This window comes from Chiloscyllium plagiosum, chromosome 43, assembly GCF_004010195.1.
Source record: "Chiloscyllium plagiosum isolate BGI_BamShark_2017 chromosome 43, ASM401019v2, whole genome shotgun sequence".
NCBI classification, from domain to species: domain Eukaryota; kingdom Metazoa; phylum Chordata; class Chondrichthyes; order Orectolobiformes; family Hemiscylliidae; genus Chiloscyllium; species Chiloscyllium plagiosum.
This window is the reverse complement of record NC_057752.1, coordinates 12159719-12187573: the sequence shown is the minus strand read 5'-3', so window position 1 is coordinate 12187573 and position 27855 is coordinate 12159719. Positions and strand designations below refer to the sequence as shown.

Here is a 27855-nt window from a genome sequence, read left to right as displayed (position 1 = left end):
GCCCACAATGTTGTACTGAGCATTTATCCTACTCGAAGATCAACCTAACCTACACACGCCTCAATTTACTGCCGTCCATGTGCTTGTCCAGCAGTTGCTTAAATGTCCCGAACGTCTCTGACTCTACTACCACCGCTGGCTGTGCATTCCACACACCCACCACTCTCTGCATAAAGAACCTACCTCTGACATCTCCCCAAAACCTTGCTCCAATCACCTTAAAGTTATGACCCCTCGTGACAGCCATTTCTGCCCTGGGGAAAAGTCTTTGACTATCTACTCTATTTATGCCTCTCATTACCTTGTACACCTCCATCAACTCAGCTCTCTTCCTTCTCTCCAGTGTGAAAAGCCCTAACTCCCTCAACCTCTCTTCATACGACAAGCCCTCCAATCCACGCAGCGTCCTGGTAAATCTCCTCTCTACCCTCTGTAAAGCATCTACATCCTTCCTATAAAGAGGCGACCAGAACTGAATACAATATTCCAAGTGTGGTCTAACCAGGGTTTTATTAGAGCTGCAGCATAACCTTGCGGGTCTTAAACTCAATCCCCCTGTTAGTGAAAGCCAACACACCATACGCCTTCTTAATAACCCTATTAACTTGGGTGGCAACTTTGAGTGATCTATGTATGTGGACCCCAACATCCTGTTGTTCCTCCACACTGCCTAGAATCCTGTCTTTAATCCTGTATTCAGCATTCAAATTTGACCTTCCCAAAATTAATCACTTCGCATTTATCCAGGTTGAGCTGCATCTGCCACTTCTCAGCCCAGCTCTGCATCCTGTCAATGTCTTGTTGTAGCCTGTAACCGCCCTCAACACTATCTACAACGCCACTGACCTTTGTGTCATTGGCAAATTTACTAACACACCCTTCCACTTCTTCATCCAAGTCATTTATAAAAACTACAAAGAGCAGAGGCCCAAGAGCAGATCCCTGCGGGACACCACTGGACACCGACCTCCAGGCGGAATACTTTCCATCCACTACCACTCACTGTCTTCTTTCGCCCAGCAAATTCTGTATCCAGACAGCCAAATTTCCCTGTATCCCATACCTCCTAACTTTCTGGATGAACCTACTGTGGGGAGCATTATCAAATACCTTACTGAAGCCCATTTACACCACATCCACTGCTCAACCTTCATCCCCTTGTCTCGTAACATCCTCAAAGAACTCAGGCTTGTAAGGCATGACCTGCCCCTCACAAAGACATGCTAACTATCTTTAATCAAACTATATTTTTCCAAATAGTCATAAATCCTTTCCCTCAGAATCCTTTCCAGTACCTTGCTTACCATAGATGTAAGACTGACTGGTCTGTAATTGCCAGGGGTTTCCCTATTCCCTTTCTTGAACAGAGGAACAACATTCACTTCTCTCCAATCATCCCGTACTACTCCCGTGGAGAGTGAGGATGCAAAGATTATTGCCAGAGGCACAGCAATCTCATCCCTCGCTTCCTGTAGTCACCTTGGATATATCTGGTCCGGCCCTGGGGACTTATCTATTGTGATGCTTCTCAGAATTCCCAGCACATCCACTTCTTTAATATCAATCTGTTCAAGACTATTAACCTACTCAACGATGTTCTCACTATCAACAAGGTCCCTCTCTCTCGTGAATACTGAGGCAAAAAAACACATTTAGGGCCTCCCCTACCTCTTCAGACTCCAGGCACAAGTTCCCTCCTCTGTCCCTGATTGGCCCTGCCCTCTCTTTGATCATTCTCTTATTCCTCATGTACATGTGGCCTTTGGGTTTTCCCTAATCCTTGCCCCCCCCGCCCCCGCAAGTTTTTTCGTGTCTCGCCCCATGCTCTTCTCAGTCCATCTTTAAGTTCTTTCCTAGCTACTCTGTATTCATCTAAAGCTGTACTAGATCCTTGCTTCCTCAACCTTAAGTAAGCTTCCTTCTTCCTCTTGACGAGAAGCTCTTCTGCTTTTGTCATCCAAAGCTCCTTCACCTTACCATTCCTTGCCTCTCAGTGGGACAAAGTTATCCAACACTCTCAACAAGTTCTCCTTAAACAGTTCTCCCCGTTTCTGTTGTGCATTTCCTGCAGAGCAATTGTTCCCAACTTATACTCCACAGCTCCTGTCTAACAGCAGTATAATTTCCCCTCCCCCAATTAAATACCTTCCCATACTGTCTGTTCCTATCCCTTTCCACGGCTATGGTAAAGGTGAGGCAGTTGTGGTCACTGTTCCTGAAATGCTCTCCGACTGAGAGATCTAAGTGCAAGGCTGTGGAGAGACTGGAATAAAAGGATGAAAATTTCAAAATCATTGCCTTGCTGGATCAGCTGCCAATATAGATCAGTGAATACAGAGTGCTGGGTGGGCAATGAGTAAGGATACAGGGAGGAGGGTTTCAGGTCAGCTGAAGTTTATGGATGCTGTATGATGGGAGGCTGACCAGGAAAGTGTGAAATAGTAAGAATGCTGTCTTTCTGAGATTCTCTCACAGTTGAATTGACCTCTATTATTATATATCTGCAACAAACATTTATTCTGTCTTCGTTATATCTTAGAATAATTGCTTACTTTGTGTTGCTGCTCATGATTTCCTCCTGCTGAGTTTGTGGTCTGGTAGATTACCACCCATCAGCCTCCTTTCTCTTACTCTCCATCCACATGTGAGTGACCACCTCCTATAATGTCTGTATTGAAGGTATCCTGTCTCCACACTCCCATTACGGTGCAGAGTGCTTCCAACCAGTTCTCAAGCTCAGTAACTTTGAGTTGTTGTCTGTCTGAGACAACTCTGATCAGAATATTATGAATGCATGTGCCCAGGTGTCCTACAAGACCGAAGCAGTCAAATCAATGCGACCACAGGCTGATACCAATATAAAACAGTCCAAACTTTATTAGGAACAAAGTTACAATAATCTTGAATACTAAACTAATCTTTAATACTATTTGGCCCTTTAAGGTTACAATACTTCCCAAGTCTCTTATAGATTTGCGCAGTCTGTCTCTCTGGGTCTGCGAAGCTGCTTCCTTCCTCTTTCTCTGGATGGTCAGCTAGTCTCCTCAGAAGGTCTCAGACCATTTCAAGAGCGGTTCCGAGAGAGGTTTGCAGGTGAACTCTGCTTTTATATCTTTTGGATGGTTTTCTGGAACTTTCTATAGTTCTGGCCAATCAGGGAGATATACTTAATAGTTTAAAACAAGAGTCAATTGTTTAAATGGCATGCTGCTGTTAGCTTCTCTGTGTAGCAAGACCTGGTGCCTTTCTGTCTGAGCTATCCTTCGGTTATTGGATAAGTTGTTGGGGGTATGTCTGACCAGAATAACTGTTGCCTTTTACATTATGCTAATATCATTAGCAACTGGCTTCTGTGTTTACAGTGTGTCTGCTGTGTGGCTTTTGTGACTTCAGAATTTTATTTGGCCAATGTACCCAGCATCCCTTGTTGTTTGGCCAAGTTAGCAATCTATCTGTGTTTTAGCAGTCAGGAAGCTGCTACAGAGTTGAATGAACCCATCTGGAAATATTTCTTTTACATGTGTGGTTGTGCTGTACACAGTCAAAAATCTCTTGTTTTGTTAATTCTGCACAACCACTGCCTTGCCAAAATGAGTAGACTGGAAGGACGTTTATAGCAGTTTATAAAATCATAGGCTTGGATAGGGTAAATAGCCAGGGTCTTTTCCCTGGTGTGGGAGAGTCCAAAACTAGAGGGTGTAGGTTTAAGGTGAGAGGGGAAAGATTGTAAAAGGATCTAAGGTGCAACGTTTTCACACAGAGGGTGGTACTTGTATGGGATGAGCTGCCAGAGGAAGTTGTGGAGGCTGGTACAATTGCAACATATAAAAGGCATCTGGATGGGTATATGATTATGAAGGGTTTAGAGGCATATGGACCAAGTGCTGGCAAATGGGACTAGATTTATTTAGGATATCTGGTCGGCATGGACAAGTTGGACCATGTTGTACAGCTCTATGACTCAAGCTCATAACTGGAATTATTCAGGCCAACTACTTTTTATAAGACCATGAGAAATAGGACCAGAGTAGGTTGTTTGGCCCTCAGGCACCTGCTCCCCCGTTCAACAGACTCATGGCAGATCCAACATTCCTCACGTCCCATTTCCTGCTCTTTCCCTATAACCGTTGAATCTTCTACTGATCAAGAAACTATCTATTTGAGCCTTAAATATATACCAGTACTCTGGCCCCACAGCTCTCTGTGGCAAGAAGTTCCAAAGACACTCACCCCTCTGAGCAAAGAAATTCCTCTTCATCTCAGTCTTAAATTGATGCCCATTTATTCTGAGACTACGGCTTCTAGTCTTAGACTCTCCCATAAGGGGAATCATCTTCACAGCATTTACTGTGTGAAGCCCCTTAAAAATCCGATATATTTCAATGAAGTCGCCTCTCATTCTTCAAAACTCCAGTGAGTAGAGTCCCAATCCAATTAACCTTTGCTCATAGGACAATCCTTCCATACTGGGGATCACCTTAGTGAACCTTCTCTGAACTGCCTCCAATGAAATGATATCTTTCCTTAAATAAGGGACCAGAGCTGCTCACAGTGTTCCAGGTGTGGTCTCACCAGCACCTTGTACAGTTGCAGTAAGACTTCCCTACTCTTATACTCCAACTCCCTTGGAATAAGGGCCAACATTCCATAAGCCTTCCTGATTCCCTGCTGCACGTGTGTTTTTGGTATTTCATGCTCAAATATCCCCAAGTCTCTTTGTGTTGCTGTTTTCCTCTATTTAAATAATATTATTAATAGAATCCTTACAATGTGGGAGGAAGCCATTTAGCCCATCGCGTCCACACCAACCCTTTCAAGAGCATCCCACCCCATTAACTTATTCCTGTAATACGCATTTCCCAAAGCTAATCAACCTAATATACAAGTCCCTGGGCAATTTAGCATAAGCAATCCAACCAACCTGCAAATCTTTGGATTGTGGGAGGAAACCGAAGAACCCGGAAGAAACTCACGCAAACACGAGGAGAATGTGCAAACTCCACACAGACAGTCGCCCAAAGCAGAAATCGAACCTGGGTCCTAGGCGCTGTGAGGCAGCTGTGCTAACCTCTGTGCTGCCCTGTAAATTTCTTTTGTTCTCCCTTCCAAACCAAACAACTTCATATTTTCCCACATGACACTCCATTGGCCAACTTTTTGTCCACTTACTTAACATATCAATATCTCTCTGTAAACAATTTGTATCTCTCTCACAACCTGCCTTTTCACCTATTTTTGTGTCAGAGCTGCCAGAGGAAATGGTGGAGGCTGGTACAATTGCAACATTTAAGAGGCATTTGGATGGGTATATGAATAGGAAAGGTTTGGAGGGATATGGGCCGGGTGCTGGCAGGTGGGACTAGATTGGGTTGGAATATCTGGTCAGCATGGACGGATTGGACCGAAGGGTCTGTTTCCGTGCTGTACATCTCTATGACTCTATCTGCAAATTGGGCTGCAGTACGTTTGCTTCTTTCCTCTAAGTCATGAATATTAGTTGTGGTCCCAGCACTGAATCCCTGTGGAACCCCAGTGCGCATGGGTTGCCAGCCTGAAAAAGAACTTCTTATCCCCACTCACTGTTTCCTACCCATTGGCCTGTCCTTTTTTCCATGCCAATATACTACCTCCAACAATATGGGCTCTTATTTTTATGACTTGATGTTTAGTGAGGTACCTGTCGAATGCGTTCTGGAAGTCCAACTGTAACACATTACTGGTTCCCCGCTATCAAATCTGGTTGAGACTTCCTTGAAAAACTCTAATAGATTAGTCAGACACAATTTCCCTATTGTAAAGCCATTGCTAACTCTGCTGGATCAGATCCAAGTGTTCTGCTGTTACTACCTTAATTGATTCAAATTTTGATATGATATTGGAGTGTGAGGGCATGTGCCCAAACCTATCTGCAATGTTCATATCAGCCGAAGAATACAGACCATTTATTTCAGGTAATCTATCTTTGTTATGATCAGTAAATAAAACAGTGCAAATAACGACAACATCAAAACAAAATTTCACCTGATTTTTATTCTTTTAACAGTCAAGTCAGCTGAATGTGTATTGTACTTTATTCCAAGTCGGTCTGCTAGTAATCTATGCTGAATGCTCAGTTTGCAATTATGTCAACTATGAGCTCACATGTACATGCTAAATCCAATATGCTCAAAGAACAGACGAGGTGATGAAACTTCAACTGTCCAAAGCTCCAAAGGCACAAAATGTTGAAGTTCACTGGCAAATTTCCAAAAATAGCATTCAGCTCTCACCCAAACAGATTTCCCAATCCAGTAATAGCAAGAGCTGCAGGTGAGCATTACTATCCACAAACAAAAGATATCCCAAACAAATGGACCATTTCGCTAACTGACAGACGTTCTGAAGACAATGGGTCGTATTCAAAAATAATCCTGTAGAAGTCATCACTTTCTAAATACAACCGCACTAACGATTGGTTGGCATGGTGGCTCAATGGTTAGCTGTGTGGAGTTTGCATGTTCTCCCTGTGTCTGTGTAGGTTTCCTCTGGGTGCTCCGGTTTTCTTCAACAGTCCAAAAATGTGTGGGTTATGTGGATTGGTCATGCTAAATTGCTCTGTGGTGTCCAAGGATGTGTAGGCTCGGTGGATTAGCCATGGTTAATGCAGGGATACAGGGGGAGGTGGGTCTGGGTGGGAATCTCTTCAGAGGGTAGGTGCAGACTTGATGGGCCAAATGACCTCTTTTGGACTGTAGGGATTTTATGACTGAACGGTAAAGAGCCATTTTTTTAAAAATTGTGACATTTATTGCAGCAGTAAAGTATACCAGTGTAACAGTTTTTCTTCCATCCCACACAAGACATCAGGCATCTAGAACATGATTCTGCTATAGCTTCTATCAAGTCATACAGCACAAAAGCAGACTCTCTGGTCCAACTTGTCTGCGCTGACTGACATCACAATCTGACCTAGTACCATTTGTCAGTATTTGGGCAATATTCCTCTTAAATCCTTCCTATCCGTATTGAATCAGGATTCACAGCGCATACATTGACTTACACATTGGCCAGAAAGTTATGTAATCAATGAACAATATGGGCTTTCATCACACTTTTATAAGCAAACTTGATGCTATATATAGTTTGTCCCATCTGGTTACTTGCAGCATTTCTGCTCTCTCACTCTTTACCAATTTCTCCAATTTTAGAAATTTCTGAAGCAAGGGATTACATTATTGAGCTGGTATCATGGATACTTTGACTCAAATATAGAACCAAATTTTGTGAAATAATTTAGTGAAACAAAATCTTTACATTTTAGCATGCAACAACAAGGCACTAAATAGTAACATTGCTTTCAACAATACATTTCCAGAATCTCCTGCTTTGAGGAGTTGTCATGGAATTAAAGGTTCAGCTCTGAGTTGCTGTTCTAATGTGTTCCATTTTGATCTTGCACCTCAGGAGAGAATAGAGAGAAATGGAAACCAATTTGCATGTGATATACTGACATGAGTTCTGTGGTGTTTGAATAATCATGCTTCTGAGTTGAAGAAATTAAGACCCCATCTTGTTTAGTTCTTGCAAGTTGCTGGTGTAGAAAAGACACGCCCCCGCCCTCACCAGCCGGCTGGCTCTGTTACATATCATTCATTCATGCCTCTCCAGATGCAGTTGAAATGTTCCCTACAGAAACCTTTGTACATGACATTTCCTGTCCTGATCTTCGCTGGAGCAACTGTGAGCATGCTACAATGCCTATCTGTTAGGAACGGGAAAGATCAACTCAAAGCCCTGGAGTTATCAGTGAGACATGTCTGTGATATTTCTTTAGTTTCATAGTCTGCCGTCATCCACCTCAAGACAGGTGTGAAGAATGTTTAAGATGCTGGAATGAAACTGATATCTGTGGAAGTACATTGCAGCAAAGGTTTGTCCTCTCACAAGAGAGGATGGCAGAAAATTCTAGTGAATATAGTACCCATCAAGTGGGTTGCTTTATTCTGCCCATCAGAATCTTCAGTTTCCCAGTCAATTTCTTTGAGTGTTGTTGGAGCTGCCCCCATCCAGGCAAGTGGGAAGTATTCTATTAGACTCCTGACTTGTGCCTCAAAGTGGACAGGCTTTGAGGAGTCAGGAGGTGCTCCTTCCATGATAGTAAGTGATTAGAGATTCCTGGTTGTGCATTCCACGTGTTTTAGCATAGGTGTCTCAGACTACCTCCACGTTATAATTAATACAAACAGAGGAAAACAGTAGGTAGAAACTGTAAGAACACACCTCAGTGACCCACCCAGTAATCTGCCTGATTCAGTGGCCTCCATTCTTGGCCATTTTTACATGATGCTTCCTCTTTGTGGCCTCAAAAAATGTGCCTGTGGCTGAGCTTCACATGGCAGCCATCCTCACCCTGAAGGTGCCCCCGATGGCATGTCCAGAAGCTGCTGCACTGGTGCCAATGTAAGGCTAGACTCTGTCACTGGGCTCCAGTGAGTGGATGATGATGGTGTCCTTTGAGGGGTGCCACATCATCCTCCATGATATCCTTATCTCTTTCCTAACCCTGCAGATGGCTGGAGGAGTGGAGCAGATGAGGTACAACTGGCATCGACTCCAAAGATCTCTCTGCTCATGCACTGCCCATTCAAGGCTACGTAACATAGCACCCATCCTGTGGGAATCATATGGAGTTCCTGCCTGCACTTTGCAGGCTGCTGCATATGGCTCTCCAAGAAATTGTCTACTGTCTACTGAGGAGTTCATGTGCTCAAAGGCCTGAGCCCTGCTGGATGCACAAGAGTTGGATGGTCTTCTCCATTCTCAATCCATGAACCTCCACACTGCTTCAGCAAACATACTTCCTGCTGGTCTGGGTAGAGACTCCCCACTTTTTCCTGCCTCTGTGGGGCAAATATTCAGTACCAGCTGTTGACATAGGGAAAGTCATAAATATGGGAGCTAGAGATCAATTTCTTCATGCTTCTCCTGTGCATCTGTATAAGTCATTTAAACTTTGCCCTCATGAGTTATTCATGTCATGCAAGTTAGATCATTAGCACTCCACGATATGATGTACCTTCCATATTAGTTTTCAGTGTATGTCCTCAATCTTCCTAAGATCAGTTTGCAACAGATGGAATTAAACAGATCCTACGTGTCTCAGATTGTGTAGATTGCTGTGCTGTTAATTAAAAGGCTTGGACCTGTTTATACATTGCAACAACGTTAAGCAGTAACAAATTAGGTGGTAAACAGTGACTAACATGGCTAGCCACTGCTTACAAAGAGACATTTATGAATTTGAACAAACTGTCAAGCCTTCATCCTTGGTACTGAGCACTAAGCATAGGAATTGTCCAAGGATTAATGTGGAATATTATATTGTCTCTCCTTGTACTCTCAACCAAAATGTGTCATCACCCTAAACCTGTGTGGTAAGGAATATTGTAGAATGACCTAAGGGAAGAGAAAAATAAATGGACAAAGCAAATGAAGAAACAGTAATGGGCACACAATGAAACTGTGAGCATCCACATGCCTACCAAAAGAGAACCCACTTGCCTTAAACGAGGACAAACCCTCATGTAACTAAGGAAAAGGTATCTGAACTTTAAGTTCACTTGAAAGAATGTATTTCTTATGTTTCTCAGTCCTGCTGTATGAAAGTATCAACATCACGCTTGGAAATCTAAAATGCGAGAGACTCAAGAAAACTTATTTGCAATGATTATAATGAGGTCAGCCAGGTGGATCTCTTAGCCCCAATCAGGGAATTCATATTCTATTAATCTGATCCAATCAGGGAGCCCTGGCTGACAGATTCTAACAGGAGTGTTAGAGATACTGACACTGTAAGATCTGACTCTGAAGAGGCAGTGTGAAAGTCAAGGACTGTCCATATGTAAATAAAAGATGATTTGGTGATGGGATACCAGCCTCTGTGGGGTTACTTTACTCTTCTTTATTTAAGCTGCCTTTTGACAGTGTGTTTTCCCAACTCCAATTCTATCACTTGCCTATGGGAATATTCCAGCCAAGCTCCCAAAATTAGGTATTGCCAGATAATTGAGGGATTGGGGGGAGGTTTAGGGTGATGACACATTTTGGTTGAGAGTACAAGGAGAGACAATATAATATAAAAGGTACTACTGTAAAAAAAGGTGTAAGAACATAGAGACCTGGGTGTATATATGCAAAAGTCATTAGAAGTAGCAGGACAGGTTGAGAGAGCAGTTAATTAACCATGCAGTGTCTGAGGCTTTATTGGTAGATACATTGACTACAAGACAAAGAGATTACGCTGAACTTATGGAAGGCACTAGTTCAGCCTCAGCTGGCAATTTGCATCCAGTTCTGAGCACCACGCTTTAGGCTTGATGTGGGGCATTAGAGAGAGTTCAAATGAGATTTAAGAGAATGGTTCCAGGAATACGGAATTTCATCATGAAGAATTACAGAAATTTCCAAAGACAGCACCTTTCAAACGCATTACCACTACCATCTGAAAGACAAGGGAAGCAGAATCGTGGAAACACCACCACCTGCACTTTCCCCTCCAAGCCAGTCATGATTGTGCCTTGCAAATATATTTCCATTTCCTCAGTGAAGCTGAGTCAAAATCCTGGAATTCCCTCCCTCAGCAGGCAACCAGAGCTGGTAAATGAATGCTGGTCCGATGAAACCCATATTCTGCAAATGAATAAAAAATGAAGTTGGGATTATGCTCCTTGAAGAGAAGGCTGTGGAGATCCGATTGAAGTGTTCAAAAGCATGAGACGTTTGGGCAAAGTAAATAGGGTCAAGAACCAGAGAGCATAGATTTAAAGTAGTTCATAAAAGAAACAACAATGATATGAAAAAAAAATTGTATCACACATCAAGAGGTTAAGTTCTGGAATGCACTTCTTGAGAGTGTGGAGATTACATCTACGTATTCAAAGGGCGTTAGACAATTGAACAAAAAAGGTACAGGTCTATAGAAGAAGGCAGCAGAATGGCACTGTGATGCTCATTCAGTCAGTCCACATAATACAGAGGGCTGAATGGTCTTCAGCATTGTAATAATTCAGTGATTCTGAGAATGTTCTGATACAGTAATCCCCTCTGAATTCGAACGCATAGATTCAAATTCCACCTGCTCCAGAGGGATGTTGGAATATCTCTGACAGGCTAATCAGAATATCTGTAACTGAATACTTATTCTATTTGGGACAGTATGGTTTCCAACTCGAATTGGCCCTGCAAAGAAGCCTCAGAATTTTCCAGCCATCAGAATGGTCATGCTAAGTGTAGTGAAGATCTTTCCTAAATCATCTCTGGATTATTCCTATAAAGGGAGCTGTATTTTAGCAGCTACCAGCAAGACACAGGACAGTGCCCCAAGTGCAGTGCACTTTATTATTAAAGATACTCTGACTTAGAACTACATTTTATTGATAATTCATAATTTTAGTGTAAAACATTAAAATACATTCTTGTATCTTCTTTTTTGCAGTATCAAGTGCAGAAATGGATCAGATGGCAGTGAGCTCGTCCGCGTATCAGCCTGAAGATGATGAATTTGATAGAAATTGCCCACGGATCTGTGGCGTTTGTGGGGACAAAGCGACTGGTTTCCATTTCAATGCCATGACCTGTGAAGGCTGTAAAGGCTTCTTCAGGTAAGATACTTTAGAACTTAAAACATAGTGTAGTATAGCACAGAAACAGGGCCTTTGACCCACAGTGTTTGCGCCGACCATGATACCAGTCTAAACTAATCCCATCTGCCTCCACATGGTCTGCATCCCTTTATTCCCTGCCTGCTCTTGTGTCTGTCTGAATGCCTCTTAAACATTGCACTTGTATCTGCTTCTACCATTTCCACTGGCAGTGCATTCCAGGTACCTACTGCACTCTGTGTAAAAAAATCTTGCCTCACACATCTCTTTAACTGTCCCCTTCCCATCTTAAACCTTTACCCCCTAGTATTTGACATTTCCATCCTGGGAAAAGACTCTAAATTTCCACCCTATTCATGCCCTCAATAATTTTATATACTTCTATCAAGTCGCCCCATAGCCTCTGGTGAAAACAATCCAAGTCCGTCCAACCTCTCCTTCTAGCTAATACACACCAATCCACGCAACATCCTGGTAAACCTCGTTTGCACCTTCTCCAAAGCCTCCACGTATAGTGTGGCGACCAGAACTGTGTACAGTCCTCCAAATGTGGCCGAACTAATGTTGTATACAGCTGCAGCATGACTTGTCAACTTTTATACTCAGTGCTCCAACCAACGAGGGCAAGCAGGCTGTACGCCTTCTTTACCACCTCATCCACTTGTGCTGACACTTTCAGGGGAGCTATGGACTTGCACCCCAAGATCCCTCTGTATATCAATGCTCCTAAGGGTCCTGCCATTTCCTGTATACTTTCTTCTTGTATTTGACCTTCCAAAACACATTTGTCCAGATTAAACTCCATCTGCCATCCTCTGCCCAATTTTCCAACTGATCTATATCCTGTTGTATCCTTTAACGATCTTCCTCATTGTCGACAACTCTACCAATTTTTACATTGTCTGCAAAATTACTAATCAGACCACCTAGAATTTTCATCCAAATCATTTATATGTATTACAAATGCCACTAGTCACATCCCCTCCACAACTATTGTGTCTTCTATGACCAAGCAATTTTATCCAACTTACCAACTCTTCATGGATCCTGTGTGACTTAATCTTCTGGGCCAACCTACATTGAGGGACTCTGTCAAATGCTTTAGTGAATTCCATGTCGATTACATCCACTGCCCTACCCTTGTCAATCATCTTTGTCACTTCCTCAAAAAACTCAACCACATTTGTGAACTAGGACCTCTCCCACATAAAGCCATGCGGACCATCCTTAATAAGTCCATTCTTCTCTAAATGTGAGCAAACACTGTCCTGAAGGATTTTCTCCAATAATTTCCCTACCGCTGACATAAGACTCACTGGCTTATAACTTCCAGTGCTCCCTAAACCATCCACACTTTGGAAAATCAGATCACAATGCTGTGTTCCTCCTTCCAGCTTCCAAGCAGAAGCTGAAATGGGAGGATCCTTCGCAGAAAGTAATGCAATGCTGATCTGGGCCAGCAGAAGAGTGGCTCTGGGACTGCTTGGAATTGGTGGACTGGACCATATTCGAGTACGCAGCTTAAAACCTAGACAGGTACGCCACCACCGTCACAAACTTCATTAGCAAATGCGTAGAGGGCTGCATGGAGGACCAAAGAAGTCAATCCGTTGTTCTTCAACTGTAAACCTTGGATGAACTGGGAAATCCACTGCCTACTGAAGATGAGGCATGCAATGTGGACGACCCAGACCTATACAGAAAATCCATTTATTACTTTTGTAAAGCCATTAGAGATGCCAAGAGGCAGTACCGGATCAAGTTAGAGGTCCAAACCAACCGTATAGACCTCTGCCGCCTGTGGGATACAAAATGAAGCAGAGCAACATAGTGGACAAAGACACTGATGCACTCAATACTTGCTATGCTAGGTCAAAGCAGAATGCCAGTGGCGTGCTGTCACCTGCCCTAACAGCCCCAGACGTACCTGTTCCCTCCGTCACTGCTGCAGACATCAGCTCAGTCTTCCTGAGAGGAAACCCGAGGAAAGCGACGGGCCCAAACAGTGTTTCTGGCCATGCACTTAGATCCTGTGCAGACCAGCTGGCAGAGGTATTCACTGATGTCTTCAACCTCTCCCTCCTTCAAGCCACAGTCCCCACCTGCTTCAAGAAGACCACCATCATCCCAGTACCTAAGAAAGCACATGCAATGTGCCTTAATGACTGCTGCCCTGTGGCTCTGACCTCCATAACCATGAAGTGCTTCGAGAGGCTGATCATGGCCCACATCGCCTCGAGTCTCCTAGCCTGCTTTGATGCCCTGCAATTTGCCTACCCATGTAACAAGTCTATAGGGGACTCCATTTCCCTGGCCCTGCACTCCTGCCTGGAACATCTGGACAACAAGGGCACCTACATCAGACTCCTGCTCATTGACTGCAGCACTGCCTTCAACACCATGATCCCCTCCAGACTGATCCCAAAACTCTGAGACCTCGGTGTCAGCTCCACCCTCTGCACTTGGATCCTCAGCTTCCCGACCCACAGACTGCAATCAGTGAGGATAGACAACAGCACTTCCTGCACAATAACAGTCAGCACTGGAGGCCCCCAAGGATGCGATCTCAGCCTCCTACTGTACTCCCTGGACACCCACGACTGCATAACTAAATTCGGAATGAATGCCATCTACAAGTTTGTTGATGACAGCACCATGGTAGGATGGATATCAAACAACAGGGAGTCAGAATACAGGAAGGAGATAGAGGGCTTGGTGACATGGTGCAATCAGAACAACCTCTCTCTCAATGTCGGCCAAACTAAAGAACTGAGCATTGACTTCAGGAAGGAAGGAGGAGAACACATCAACAGAGTAGAGGTTGAGAGGGTTGAGCGTGTCAAGTTCCTCAGAGTGGCAATAACTGACAGTCTGTCCTGGACTTTCCATGTACATGCGATGGTCAAGAAGACACAACAACGCCTCTTCTTACTCAGGCAGCTCAGGAAATTCAGCGTGTCCACAAGGTCCCTCACCAACACAGATGCACCACAGAAAGCAGACTGTCTGGATGCATAATGGCCTAGTGTAGCAACTACTGTGCCCAGGACCATAAGAAACGGTTGATCTTGCTTCGCGCACCTGTGCAGTGTAACCTGTGTTCCTCATTCTGTCCATGCACCCTGAAATCAGCCTGTACTGCTCACAAACAAAGCTTTTCACAGTACTTAGGTACATGAGAGTGCAATATAGCAAATCAAATCAAATCCTGGATTATCCCTATTGCCCTTCTTAAATAAAGGAATAACATTGGCCATTCTCGAGTCTTCTGGAACCTCGCCTGTGGCTAAAGAAAATATAAAGGTCTCTGTCAAGGCCTCAGCAATCTCCTTCCTTGCCTCTTTCAGTATCCTGGGATAGATCCCACCAGATCCTGAGGATTTAGCAGCCTTAATATTTTTCAAGACACCCAACACCTATGTTACTGAGTAAGTGGTAGTCATCTACTGTCATGAAGAACGAATCAAAATGAGATTTTAAACTATGTTGAAGTACCGTATTTACCAAAAAATGGTTCCGGAGAAGTAAATTCGAATGCAGTGAGGGAGTCGTTACCATTGCCACAATTTAATTCAAGATTGGTAATGTCAGTTCTCATTGAAGATTGCATTTGCAAGAATTTAAGTTTGAACAAAGGAAGAAAAGTTTCATTTCATTGTCATTTTCTAACCATATTCTCCACTCACTGCTTAATCTGTATTCAGTCCAATTCAGTTTTGGATGTCTTAGCTGAGCTGCATTGGATCAAGCATTCAAGAGAGATCAGCAAGTGGCCCTTATGTTCCATTTTAGCTGCTTAACTGTGTCTTGAAGTTTGAAATGAAATTTGTCAAACTGGATCCAAATTGGCTGAATGGCAGGAAGCAGAGGGTGGTGCTCAGTCGGTGTTTTTTGGACTGGAAGACTATGTCCATTGGCATACCACAGGGTCTGGTGTTGGGCTTGTTGCTGTTTGTTATGTACATTAATGATCTACACATGAATGTACGAGGTATAATCAGTTAGATCACAGATGACCCCTAAATTGGTGGTGTGGTAAATAGCAAGGAGGAAAGCCTTAGACTACAGGACAATATAGATGGGCTGCTCAGATGGGCTGCGTAGTGTCAAATGGAATTTAATCATAAAAAGTGTAAAGTGGTGCATTTTGGGAGGACTAACAAAGCAAGAGAGTGCATATTGAATGGTAGGATCCTAGGAAGTACAGGGGATCAGAAGGACCTTGGTGTGCGTGTCCATAGATCCTCGAAGGCATTGAGTACAAGAGCAAGGAGGTGATGATGCAGCTGTATAGCCACAGCTGGAGGGCTGTGTGCAGTTCTGGTTGCCAAGCTATAGAAAAATGTGATTGCATTTGAGAGGGTGCAGAAGAGATCCCCCAGGGTGCTGTCTGAGCTGGAGTGATTCAGCTATGAAGAGAGACTAGGTAGGTTGGAGTTGTTTTCTTTAGAACAGAGAAGACTCAGGAGAGATCGGAGTTGTTCTGAGAAACATAGACAAGGAGAAATGTTTTCTCTAACTTGAGGGGTCAAGATCCAGGGAACACAGTTTTCAGGTCATGAGTAAGAGATTTAGAGGGGATTTGAGGAAACCGTTTTGCTTCCATAGGATTGTGGGTATCTGGAATGCATTGTCTGAAAGGGTAGTAGAGTCAGGAATTCTAAAGACATTTAAGAACTATTTAGATGAACACTTGGAACGTTAAAGCATACAAGTGCTATAAAATGGGATTAGAATGGTTGGATGTTTGATCAATGGCATGGACACAATGGGTGGAAAGGCCTTATTTCATGTTGTAAAAACTCTTTATTATTCTATCTTTGCTTCTTGGTGCCACCATGCCAGGTACCATTATCAGATGCGAGATCAACAGACAACTTTCTCTGTTTTGGACCTTGCTTGCCTGTTCCAGCTGAGGGAATTCACAATAGCAACCTTCCCTATTGACTCATTACATCTTCTTTGCGGAACACCAAACTTATGCTCGTCGGTCCCAAGGTCAGAATTTTACCGTTTGAGAATCACAGCTATGATTATGAAGTCTACTGCTTTAATGCTTTGTACTGACTAATATGTTGCTACCAATATTATACAGCACTGCTGGAGTGTAGCTCAACACTGATATATGCAAATCAGTAAGAAAGAAAATTAGATTTTTTGACAATTATTCAACATTAGATTCACTTATCCAATTTGCAGAGAACTAGTGTGTGTTCCCTGCATCTCCACAGATTAAGTCTGTTAACTTCTCCTAGTCATGCATAAACTAATTCTTCAATTCTTCATGACTGGGAGCATAGGGTAACAGGTTACTGCAAGTCTGAGTTCTGCAGAAATTTCCATAAATCTTCACTACATTTTATACTGAAGGCAATTTTTGTCTTCTCCAGCAAGAACCAGTAAACTAGCCTGAGGCTTGTCATATTTACTTTGCCAACCGCACTTATTCTGCAGATTTCTGCAAAAAATAACGTTTACAGTGGCACAAGGATTAGCACTGCTGCCTCACAGCACCAGTGACACAGGTTTGATTCCAGCCTGGGGTGACTGTGTGGAGTTTGCACGTTCTTCGCCTGTCTGTGTGGGTTTCTGCTGGGAGTACCAGTTTGTTAACACAATCCAAGGAGGCTAGGTGGATGCACCATGCGAAATTGCCCCATTGTGTCCCGGGGTGTGCAGGCTAGATGAATGAGCCATGGTAAATGCAGGGTTATGGGGATAGGGTGGGATGGTGGGTCTGGGTGAAATGCTGCTTGGAGGGTCGGTGTGGACTTGATGAGCTGAATAGCCTCTTTCTGCACTGTAGGGATTCCATGATAGTGCAATTTGAGACTGTCACAGAGTATATTGTAACAGCAGTTGGCTTAAATTCAAGGATGTTCAATGAAAGACTTGCACTTGTGCACGGCAAATTATTTATGGCACTACTTTAACTCTGACTTCTTTTCTGGATGGCATTCAATTTCCTAGAAGACTGGGGAAGTGTTACAGCAATTACTCATTCAATAATTATCAAATTGCAAAATGTTTACTGGTTAGTAAGTACAACACATTAAATACTGGCGAAGATCCAGGCTGCTAAGTCTCTTCACCTCTTACTGATTTGGGTATCTTACATTCTAACCCATTCAGTTGAACTTTTCGTGTGGCAATTCTCTCTTGCCTTTGGAGGATATTGGATGCTTAAAAGTGTAATGCATCCGAGACTAGATTTGAGGGTCAACGGAACCAATAATTACTGCCATCTTTTAAATGAAAATGTCTTACTTGTATGCTTAACATCATTAATTTCGCTTTTCTGCTTTCCTCTCACTGTCTATCATCCTCCCTTTATCTTGCCTTCACTCTGTTGCGTACAGGTATGCCCTTCTCGGACTTTTTTCATTGGAGAAAAGGAGGAGGAGAGGGGACCTAATTGAGGTATACAAGTTAATGAGAGGCATAGAAAGAGTCGATAGCCAGAGACTATTTCCCAGGGCAGAAATGGCTAACACGAGGGGTCATAGTTTTAAGCTGGTTGGAGGAAAGTATAGAGGGGATGTCAGAGGCGGGTTCTTTACACAGAGAGTTGTGAGAGCATGGAATGTGTTGCCAGCAGCAGTTGTGGAAGCAAGGTCATTGGGGATATTTAAGAGACTACTGGACATGCATATGGTCACAGAAATTTGAGGGTGAATACATGAGGATCAACGGTCGGCACAACATTGTGGGCTGAAGGGCCTGTTCTGTGCTGTACTGTTCTATGTTCTATATTCTATGTCTATGTTCTCTGTCGCCATCGCATCCCCACCCACTTCCATTATTCCTTTTCTTCATGTATGCTTACCCTCCCCTGCAAGCTTTTGCTCTCTCTCTCATCTGTTACTGTGACAAGAGGCATAAAGGTCTACAGCACAGAAAACGGTCCTTTGCTCCATCAAGTCTGTGCTGGTCAAAAACAAGCACCTACCTATTCTAACCCCATTTTTATTTAACGTTTTCTCTCTTGCACCCTGTCTTGTCTATTTGTGGTCTTTCATAAAATAATACTTCCATGTTAACAGCAGCAAATATGATTTATTTGCATTGTCCTTGCTTGTTAGAAGCGTCTCCCTGTATAGGCCCACACAATTTTTCTTTGTTGGAAAGGTGAATAAGTGGTCTGCCCTGCCACTGGCACCATTACCAGCCTCCAGCTAGACATGTGAAAACAATGACGAATGACTCAGTGAAATAGAGAAGCATCTAGCCCCTCCTAACTGCCTTAAGATCAGGAGCTTGCTGTGTGGATATTTTCAGATATGAATCCATTTGTGACTATTCCATGGAATGCTTTGCTATTATATTGTTAAACTAAGGCCTTTTCTGTTTATCAATGTCACATCTGAAAGTCAGCACCTCCAGTGGAGGTGGAATCTACAGCAGCGCATGGGGGGGGGCATTCAAAAAAGAGCTGGGGAGAGTACAGGTCCAATATGTACCCTTTAGAATTAAATGTAGGGACAATAGGTTCAGAGAACCCTGGATTACTAGGACAGTTAAGAGTCAGATAAATAAGACGAAGAAGAGGACTTTTAGCAAGGCCAAAGGGAACAATTCAGCTGCGGCCCTAGAGGAATACAGAAAATGCAGGAGGGACCTTAAGGCAATTAGAAGAGCAAAAAGGGGGCATGAGAAAGGACTTGCAAACAGGATCATGGAGAATCCTAAGAGATTTTATAAATACATTAAGGGGAAGAATAGGGAAAGAATAGGGCCCATTAGGGACCAAGAGACCAACCTGTGTATGAAGCCACAGGATCTTGTAAGGGTGTTGAATAAATACTTCTCTTTGGTCTTCACGCTGGAAAAGGAGAACATAGGAACGGAATTCAGGAAAAGGGACTGTGAGGAACTTGTACAGTTTGACAAAGGAAATGGGGAGGTATTAGAGGCTCTGTTGGACTGAAAAACACACAATTCCTCTGGCGCGGATGAATTGCATCGCAGACTGCTGTGGGACACAAGACAGAAAATTGCAGGGGCTCTGACACAAATTTTTAATCCCTCTCTGGCCATGGGGGATGTGCCACAGAACTGGAGGATGGCTAAAGTTGTTCCACTTTTTCAGAAAGGTGGTAGAGATGAACCAGGAAATAACAGACTGGTGAGTCTCACGTCAGTGGTAGGGAAACTATTGGAGAAAATTCTGAAGGAGTGAATTAATGCCCACTTGGAAAGGCACGGGTTTATTAGGGAAGTCAGCATGTTTTTGTCAGAGGGAGGTCATGCCTAACAAATTTGTTAGAATTTTTTTGAAAATGTGATTAAGTGTGTGGATGAGGGATTTAAGTTGAAGTAGTTTATATGGATTTTAGCAAAGCCTTTGACAAGGTCCCACATGGGAGACTGATTGAGAAAGTTAAAGCACATGGAATTCTGGGAAACTAGGTGAGATGAATCGGAAACTGGCTTAGAAATAGGACACAAAGGGCAGTGGTACAAGTTGAGTGACTAGAGGCTAGTATCCAGCGGTGTACCTCAAGGATCAGTACCGGGACCCTGATTGTTTGTTATGCATATAAATGATTTGGATGGAAATCTGGGGGGAATACTAAGCAAATTTGCAGACCAAATCAAGATTGGTAGTGATTAACAGTGAAGAAGATGGTTAAGTTGTAGGAAGATACAGATAGGTTGGTCAGATGGGTAGACCAATGGCGGATGGTATTTAACCCTGAGGTACTTAGAGCATAGAACTGTACAGCATAGGAACAGGTCCTTCGGCCCACGATGTTGTGCTGAACATGATGCCAAATTAAACTAATCCCTTCTGCCTGCCCTTGGTCCATAACCCTCTGTTCCTTGCTTATTCATGTGCTTATCTAAAAGTTGCTTAAAAGCACCTATCGTATCTGCCTCAGCCACCACCCCTGGCAGTGCATTCCACACTCCTACTGTGTAGAAAATGGTGCCCCTCCTTGGAACTTTCCCCCACTCACCTTAACTGCATGCCTCCAATTGATATTTCAACTCTGGGAAAGAGATTATCACCATCAACCCTATCTATGCATCTCATAATTTTATAGACTTCTTTCCCCTAAGTCTCCTCTAGCCTCTGCTAATAGCTCATACCCTTTAATCCAGGCAGCATCCTGGTAGACCTCTTCTGCACCCTCCCTCAAGCTTCCACATCCTTCCTGTAATGTGGCAACTGGAGTGAATGCAATACTCTAAGCGTGGTCTAACCAAAGCTTTACAAAGCTGCAACATGGCATCCTGACTCTTGTACTTAATTCCCCGACCAATAAAGGTAAGCACGCCATATGCCTCCTTTACCACCCTATCTACTTGTGTGGCCATTGTCAGGGAGCTATGGACTTGATCCTTCTGTACATCAATGCTGTTCAGTGTACTGCCATTAACTGTATACTTTTCCTTAATATTTGATCTCCCAAAGTGCAGCACCTCACACTTTACCCGGATTCAACTCCATCTGCCATTTCCCCACCCATATTTGCAACTGATCCATTGTATCCTTTGACAACCTTCTACACTATCCACAACTCCAATTTCATCCAAGTCATTTAGGTATACAGCACAAACAGGAGAGGTCCCAATACAGATCCCTGCAGAACACCACTAGAGTCAAAGAGACGTACAGCATGGAAACAGATCTTTCACTCCAACTCGTCCGTGCTGACTAGGTATCCTAAATTAATCTAGTCCCATTTGCCAGCACCCGGCCCATATCCCTCTGACCCCTTCCTATTCATCTGCCCATCCAGATGCCTTTTAAATGATGTCATTGTACCAGTCTCCACCACTTCCTCTGGCAGCTTATTCCATATATGCATCACCCTTTGTGTGAAAAAGTTGCCCCATATGTCCCTTTTCTTCCCCTCTCACCTTAAACCTATGCCCTCTAGTTCTGGACTCCCACCCCAGGGAAAAGACCTTGTCTATTTACCCTATCCATGCCCCTCATAATTTTATAAACCTCTTTGCAAAATAAATCCCTCTATAAGGTCACCCTTCAGTCTGACGCTCCAGGGAAAAGAGCCCCAGCCTGTTCAGCCTCCCCCTATAGCTCAAATCCTCCAACCCTGGCAACATCCTTGTAAATATTTACTGAACCCTTTCAAATTTCACAACATCCTTCTTCTAGGAGGGAGACTAAAATTGCAAAAGTGGCCTAACCAATATCTTGTACAGCCACAACATGACTTCCCAACTCCTATACTCAATACTCTGACCAATAAAGGAAAGCATACCAAACACCTTCTTCACTATCCTGTCTACCTGAGACTCCACTTTCAAGTAAGTCATGGACCTCCAGCCAGAAAAGCACCCTTCCACCACTACCCTCTACCTTCTGTAGGCAAGCCAATTCTGAATCCACGTGGCCAAGTCACCATGGATCCCATGCGTCTTAATCTTCGGGATGAGCCTACCATGAATGACCTTGTTGAAAGCTTTACTAAAATTCACTGCTCTACCCTCATCCATCATCTTCATCTCCTCCTTGAAAAATGTAATCAAGTTAGTAAGGCATGACCTGCACTGCACAAAGCCATGCTGACTGTCCCTAATTCAGCTATACTTTTCCAAATGCGCGTAAATCCTATCCCTAAGAATTGTCTCTAATGGCTTCCCAGCCATCGATGTGAGACTTACTCGTCTATAGTTTCCTGGATTATCTCCATTTCCCTTCTTGAACAGAGGAACAACATTAGCAACTTGCCAGTCCACCTCTCCAGTGGCTAGCAAGGGTACAAAGATCTTGGTCAAGACCCCAGCAATCTCCTCTCTTGCCTCTCTCACTAACCTGGTGTAGATACCATTGGGCCCTGGAAACTTATCCATGTTAATACTCTTCAAGAGATACAACACCACATCTTCCTTGATCTCAAAATGCCCTAGCATATTCACATGCTCCACACTAATCTCACTAACCCCCACATCCTTCTCCTGGTGAGTACCGATGCAAAGTACTCATTTTAAATCTCAGCCACATCCTCTGCCTCCAGGCACAAGTTCCCTCCTTTATTCTTGAGTGGTCCTACCTTCTCCGGAGTTATCCTCTTGTTTTTAATATATGTACAGAATGCCTTGGGATTCTCTTTAACCCTACTTGCCAAGGTCATTTCATGGCCCCTTCTTGCTCTCCTGATTCCCTGCTTGAGTTCTTTCCTACTTTCTCGATATTCCTCATGGGCCCTGTCCGATTTTAGCTTCCTAAATTTTGCATATACTTCTTTCCCTTTGACTAAATTCACAGCCTCCCTTGTTATCCAAGGGTCCCTTACCTTGCTATCCTTGTCCTTGCTCCTACTGGAACATGCCAGTCCTGAACTTTGATTAGCAGGTCTTTAAACAACTCCCACATGTCAAATGTGGACTTACCCAGTAACAGCTCCTCCCAATTAGCACCCTCTAGCTCCTGATGCTGCCTGACCTGCTGTGCTTTTCCAGCAACACACTCTCGACTCTGATCTCCAGCATCTGCAGACCTCACTTTCTCCTACCCTCTAGCTCCTGCCTAACACTGATGTAATCTGCTTTCTCTCCAATTTAGTACCTTCCAGCAAGTTCCTGACTCGCGCATCTATTCTTTTTTTTAACAGAATGTCTGACACTCTAGCTTATTTTTAAAATTTTTTTTTGTCCACATTACTGCCTAACTGCAGTAATGCTTATTTTTCCCCAGCACCCATGTTGTGTGTGTGCAGGTGTCAGACACAGCGAAAGACACAAGGTGTACAAATCTTTATTCAATTTCCACCACCATGAAAAAAAGAGATACCCGGGTGGCCAGTGACAAGCAATGCCCTTTACATCAAAGGCAGTGCTGCGTGATCAAACAGTGAAAGGGACGGCAGGGATTAAAATAGAGTTGGAGGGGGAAATAAAGCACTCCACTCCCTGCGGTGCCCACCTCTCCCTGAACAGCTTAAGGGTGTTGGTGGACACCGCGTGCTCCTTCTCCAGAAACACCCGGTCTCTGACATACCCGCGGAAGAGGAACAGGCAGTCAGCCCTAACGACCCCCTCCACGGCCCGCTGCCTGGACCTGTTGATGGCCAGTTTGGCCAGGCCCAGGAACAGACCCACGAGGAGGTCTTCAGACTTGCCCTCCCCCCTCCATACCAGGTACCCAAAAATCAGGAGCGTGGGACTGAACAGCAACCCAAAACAGGGAAGAAAGTTTTTAAGAAAAATTTAACTGAAAATCTGGTGGGATGTGAATTCACAACTTTTGAAAAGCAGCCTGAGGAATGATATTGAAGTCCAGTGCGCTTTCAATTGCGTCACAGAGCCGCGCTTACGCTTCTGTTCTTTTTTTTTCTTTTTCTTGCTTTTTTTTGCGGAGTACATGAACTACATTGTAAAATAGGGCTGAGTCAGCATGGCTTCATCAAGGGGTGGTCACGCCTGACAGATCTGATGGAATTCTTTGAGGAGGTAATGAGCAGGTTAGACAAAAGGGATCCAATGGACGTGACCTGTTTTGATTTCCAGAAGGCCTTTGACACGTTTCTGTACAGGAGGCTGCTAAATAAGACAGGAGCCCCTGGTGTGAGGGGTAAGGTACTAGCGTGGATAGAGGATTGGCTGACTGATGGAAGGCAGAGAGTGGGCATAAAGGGATCGTTTTCAGGATGGAGCCAGTGGCTAGTGGAGTTCCACAGGGGATTAGCATCAGGGCCACAACTATTCACGTTACATATTAATGATCTGGATGAAGGAATTAAGAGTATGGTTGCATTGTTTACAGATGGCACAAAGAAAGGAGAAGATTCTGGGTAATCCAAGATGGAGGACGGGAAAAATTTCTGGCTGTAACAGCTGCTCCTTTTTTGAGGTATTTTAGGTGCTGGAGGTGATTTCCTCAAATTCCAGGAGCAGCAATTACTCTTTTATATGCTTTTGGAGATGCCGGTGTTGCACTGGGGTGTACAAAGTTAAAAATCACACACCACCAGGTTATAGTCCAACAGGTTTAATTGGAAGCACACTAGCTTTCGGAGCGACGCTCCGTCATCAGGTGATAGTGGAGGGCTCGATCCTAACACACGGAATTTATAGCAAATATTTACAGTGTGATGTAACTGAAATTATCCACTATCACCTGATGAAGGCGCATCGCTCCAAAAGCTAGTGTGCTTCCAATTAAACCTGTTGGACTATAACCTGGTGTTGTGTGATTTTTATAAGCTATTGCATTGTTTTGGAACATTGGGAAAAAAAAGTCAAAACAACAGCAGCTTTAAAAGGGAGAAGAGCAGACAAAGGAAGCTCATGGTGAGGTCAGTGCAGGAGAGAGAGAGAGAGAGAGAACCTGCACAGTTACTGCCTTTGCTGTTTTTGAATTCATGTATCGTTGGACATCGGAGTACATCTGGGAAAATTAACAAACAGTGAATTTCACAACTAATCTTGGAGGAACCGGTTTGGGCGAAGTTCACAACACAGAATCAGATAAGTTAATTGTTGTTTTACGTGTGGTACACAGAGAATCTACAGTAGTGAGTAGAGTGGGTTCTTTCTTGATTAGATGTTTTTGGAGGTATGTCTCTTGATTAAACTTAAAATATAAGCCATAACTATTAATTTAACCTGGGGCAGTGTTTGTAGAGGAATAAGACGGTGTTAATTTCTGGGTCTGTAATTTGTGAAGGAGCAAAAATGGCCTTTAATAGAGTGATCTGTACTTCTTGTCAGATGTGGGAGTTTAAAGAGAGTTTAAGGGTTACTGCGGATTATATCTGCCATAAATGCTGTTGGCTGCGAATCTTATCAGATCGAGTGGATCGGTTGGAGAGACAGATAGAAGCAATGAGGAATTTGCAACAGCAACAGTATGTGATGGATGGCAGTTATAGGAAGGGGGGAAAGTCTCAGATACAGTCACATAGATGGGTTAACTCCAGGAAAGGTAAGAGAGGTAGGCAGCTAGTACAGGGGTCTTTTGTGGATATACCCATTTCAAACAGGTATGCTGTTTTGGAAAATGTAGGGGGTGATGGATTCTCAGGGGAACGTAGCACAAGCAGCTAAGTTTCTGGTATTAAGACTGGCTCTAATGCAACGAGGGGTTCCAAGAGTTCAATTGTGTAAGGGGATTCTGTAGTCCGAGGTACAAACAGACGTTTCTGTGGCCAGCAGAGAAAAAGCAGAATGGTGTCTTGTTTCCCTGGTGCCAGTATCAAGGATGTCTTAGAGAGGGTGCAGAATATTCTCACGGGGGAGAGGGGCCAGCAGGAGGTCATTGTCCACATTGGAACCAACGACACTGGAAGGGAAAAGGTTGAGATTCTGAAGGGAGATTATAGAGAGTTAGGCAGAAATTTAAAAAGGAGGTCCTCAAGGGTAGTAATATCTGGATTACTCCCAGCGCTACGAGCTAGTGAGGGTAGGAATAGGAGGATAGAGCAGATGAATGCATGGCTGAGGAGCTGGTGTATGGGAGAAGGATTCACATATTTGGATCATTAGAATCTCTTTTGGGGTACAAGTGACCTGTGCAAGAAGGATAGATTGCACCTAAATTGGAAGGGGACTAATATACTGGCAGGGAGGTTTGCTCGAGCTGATTGGGAGGATTTAGACTAGTAAGGTGGGGGGGCGGTGGGACCCAGGGAGAAACTGAGGAAAGAGATCGATCTGAGACCGGTACAGCTGAGAACAGAAGTGAGTCAAACAGTCAGGGCAGGCAGGGACAAGGTAGGACTGATAAATTAAACTGCATTTATTTCAATGCAAGGGGGCTAACAGGGAAGGCAGGTGAACTCAGGGCATGGTTAAGAACATGGGACTGGGATATCATAGCAATTACAGAAACATGGCTCAGGGATGGGCAGGACTGGCAGCTTAATGTTCCAGGATACAAATGCTACATGAAGGATAGAAAGGGAGGCAAGAGAGGTGGGGGGGGGAGTGGGTGGCATTTTTGATAAGGGATAGCATTACAGCTGTGCTGAGGGAGGATATTCCCAGAAATACATCCAGGGAAGTTATTTGGGTGGGACTGAGAAATAAGAAAGAGATGATAAGCTTATTGCGATTGTATAATAGACCCCCTAATAGTCAGAGGGAAATTGAGAAACAAACTTGTAAGGAGATCTCAGCTATCTGTAAGAATAATTGGGTGGTTATGGTAGGGGATTTTAACTTTTCAAACATAGACTAAGGCTGACATAGTGTTAAGGGTACAGACGGAGAGGAATTTGTTAAGTACAAACAAGACAATTTTCTGATTCAGTCTGTGTACCTACTAGAGAAGGTGCAAAACCTGACCTACTCTTGGGAAATAAGGCAGGGCAGGTAACTGAGGTATCAACGGGGGAGCACTTTGGGGCCAGCGACCATAATTCTGTTAGATTTTAAATAGTGATGGAAAAGGATAGGCCAGATCTAAAAGTTGAAGTTCTAAATTGGAGAAAGGCCAATTTTGATGGTATTAGGCAAGAACTTTCGAAAGCTGATTGGGGGCAGATGTTCACAGGAAATTGGGAAGCCTTCAGAAATGAGATAACAAGAATCCAGAGAAAGTATAATCCTGTCAGGGTGAAAGGGTAGGTACAGGGAATGCTGGATGACTAAAGAAATTGAGGGTTTGGTTAAGAAAAAGAGGGAAGCGTTTGTCAGGTATAGACAGGAGAGATCGAATGAATCCTTAGAAGAGTATAAAGGAAATAGGAGTATACTTAAGAGGGAAATCAGGAGGGCAAAAAGGGGACATGAGATAGCTTTGGCCAATAGAATTAAGGAGAATCCAAAGGGTTTTTACAAATATATTAAGGACAAAAGGGTAACTAGGGAGAGAATAAAGCCCCTCAAAGATCAGCAAGGTGACCTTTGTGTGGAGCCGCAGAAAATGGGGGAGATACTAAATGAGTATTTTGCATCAGTATTTACTGTGGAAAAGGATATGGAAGATATAGACTGTAGGGAAATAGATGGTGACATCTTGCAAAATGTCCAGATTACAAAGGAGGAAGTGCTGGACGTCTTAAAACGGTTAAAAGTAGATAAATCCCCAGGACCTGATCAGGGATTGGAGGATCTGAGCTACAGGGAGAGGCTAAACAGGCTGGGGCTGATTTCCCTGGAGCGTCGGAGGCTGAGGGGTGATCTTATAGAGGTTTACAAAATTATGAGGGGCATGGATGGATAAATAGACAAAGCCTTTTCCCTGGAGTCAGGGAGTCCAGAACTAGAGGGCATAGGTTTAGGGTGAGAGGGGAAAGATATA

At 43.6% G+C, this 27855-nt stretch overlaps 1 protein-coding gene across 4 annotated transcripts in view; it reads left to right on the top strand.

The window, feature by feature from the left end:
- The window catches only part of LOC122543385 (vitamin D3 receptor B-like), a 310459-nt gene that overhangs the window by 151918 nt on the left and 130686 nt on the right, over positions 1 to 27855 (top strand). For 3 of the 4 annotated variants that reach the window (XM_043682065.1, XM_043682066.1, XM_043682067.1), the window contains one exon: positions 11474 to 11639. In XM_043682065.1, the coding sequence (XP_043538000.1) occupies positions 11474 to 11639 (166 nt within the window). Of the gene's footprint in view, positions 1 to 11473; positions 11640 to 16039; positions 16638 to 27855 lie in introns of those variants that run through there. The other variant, XM_043682064.1, reaches the window with a different exon arrangement.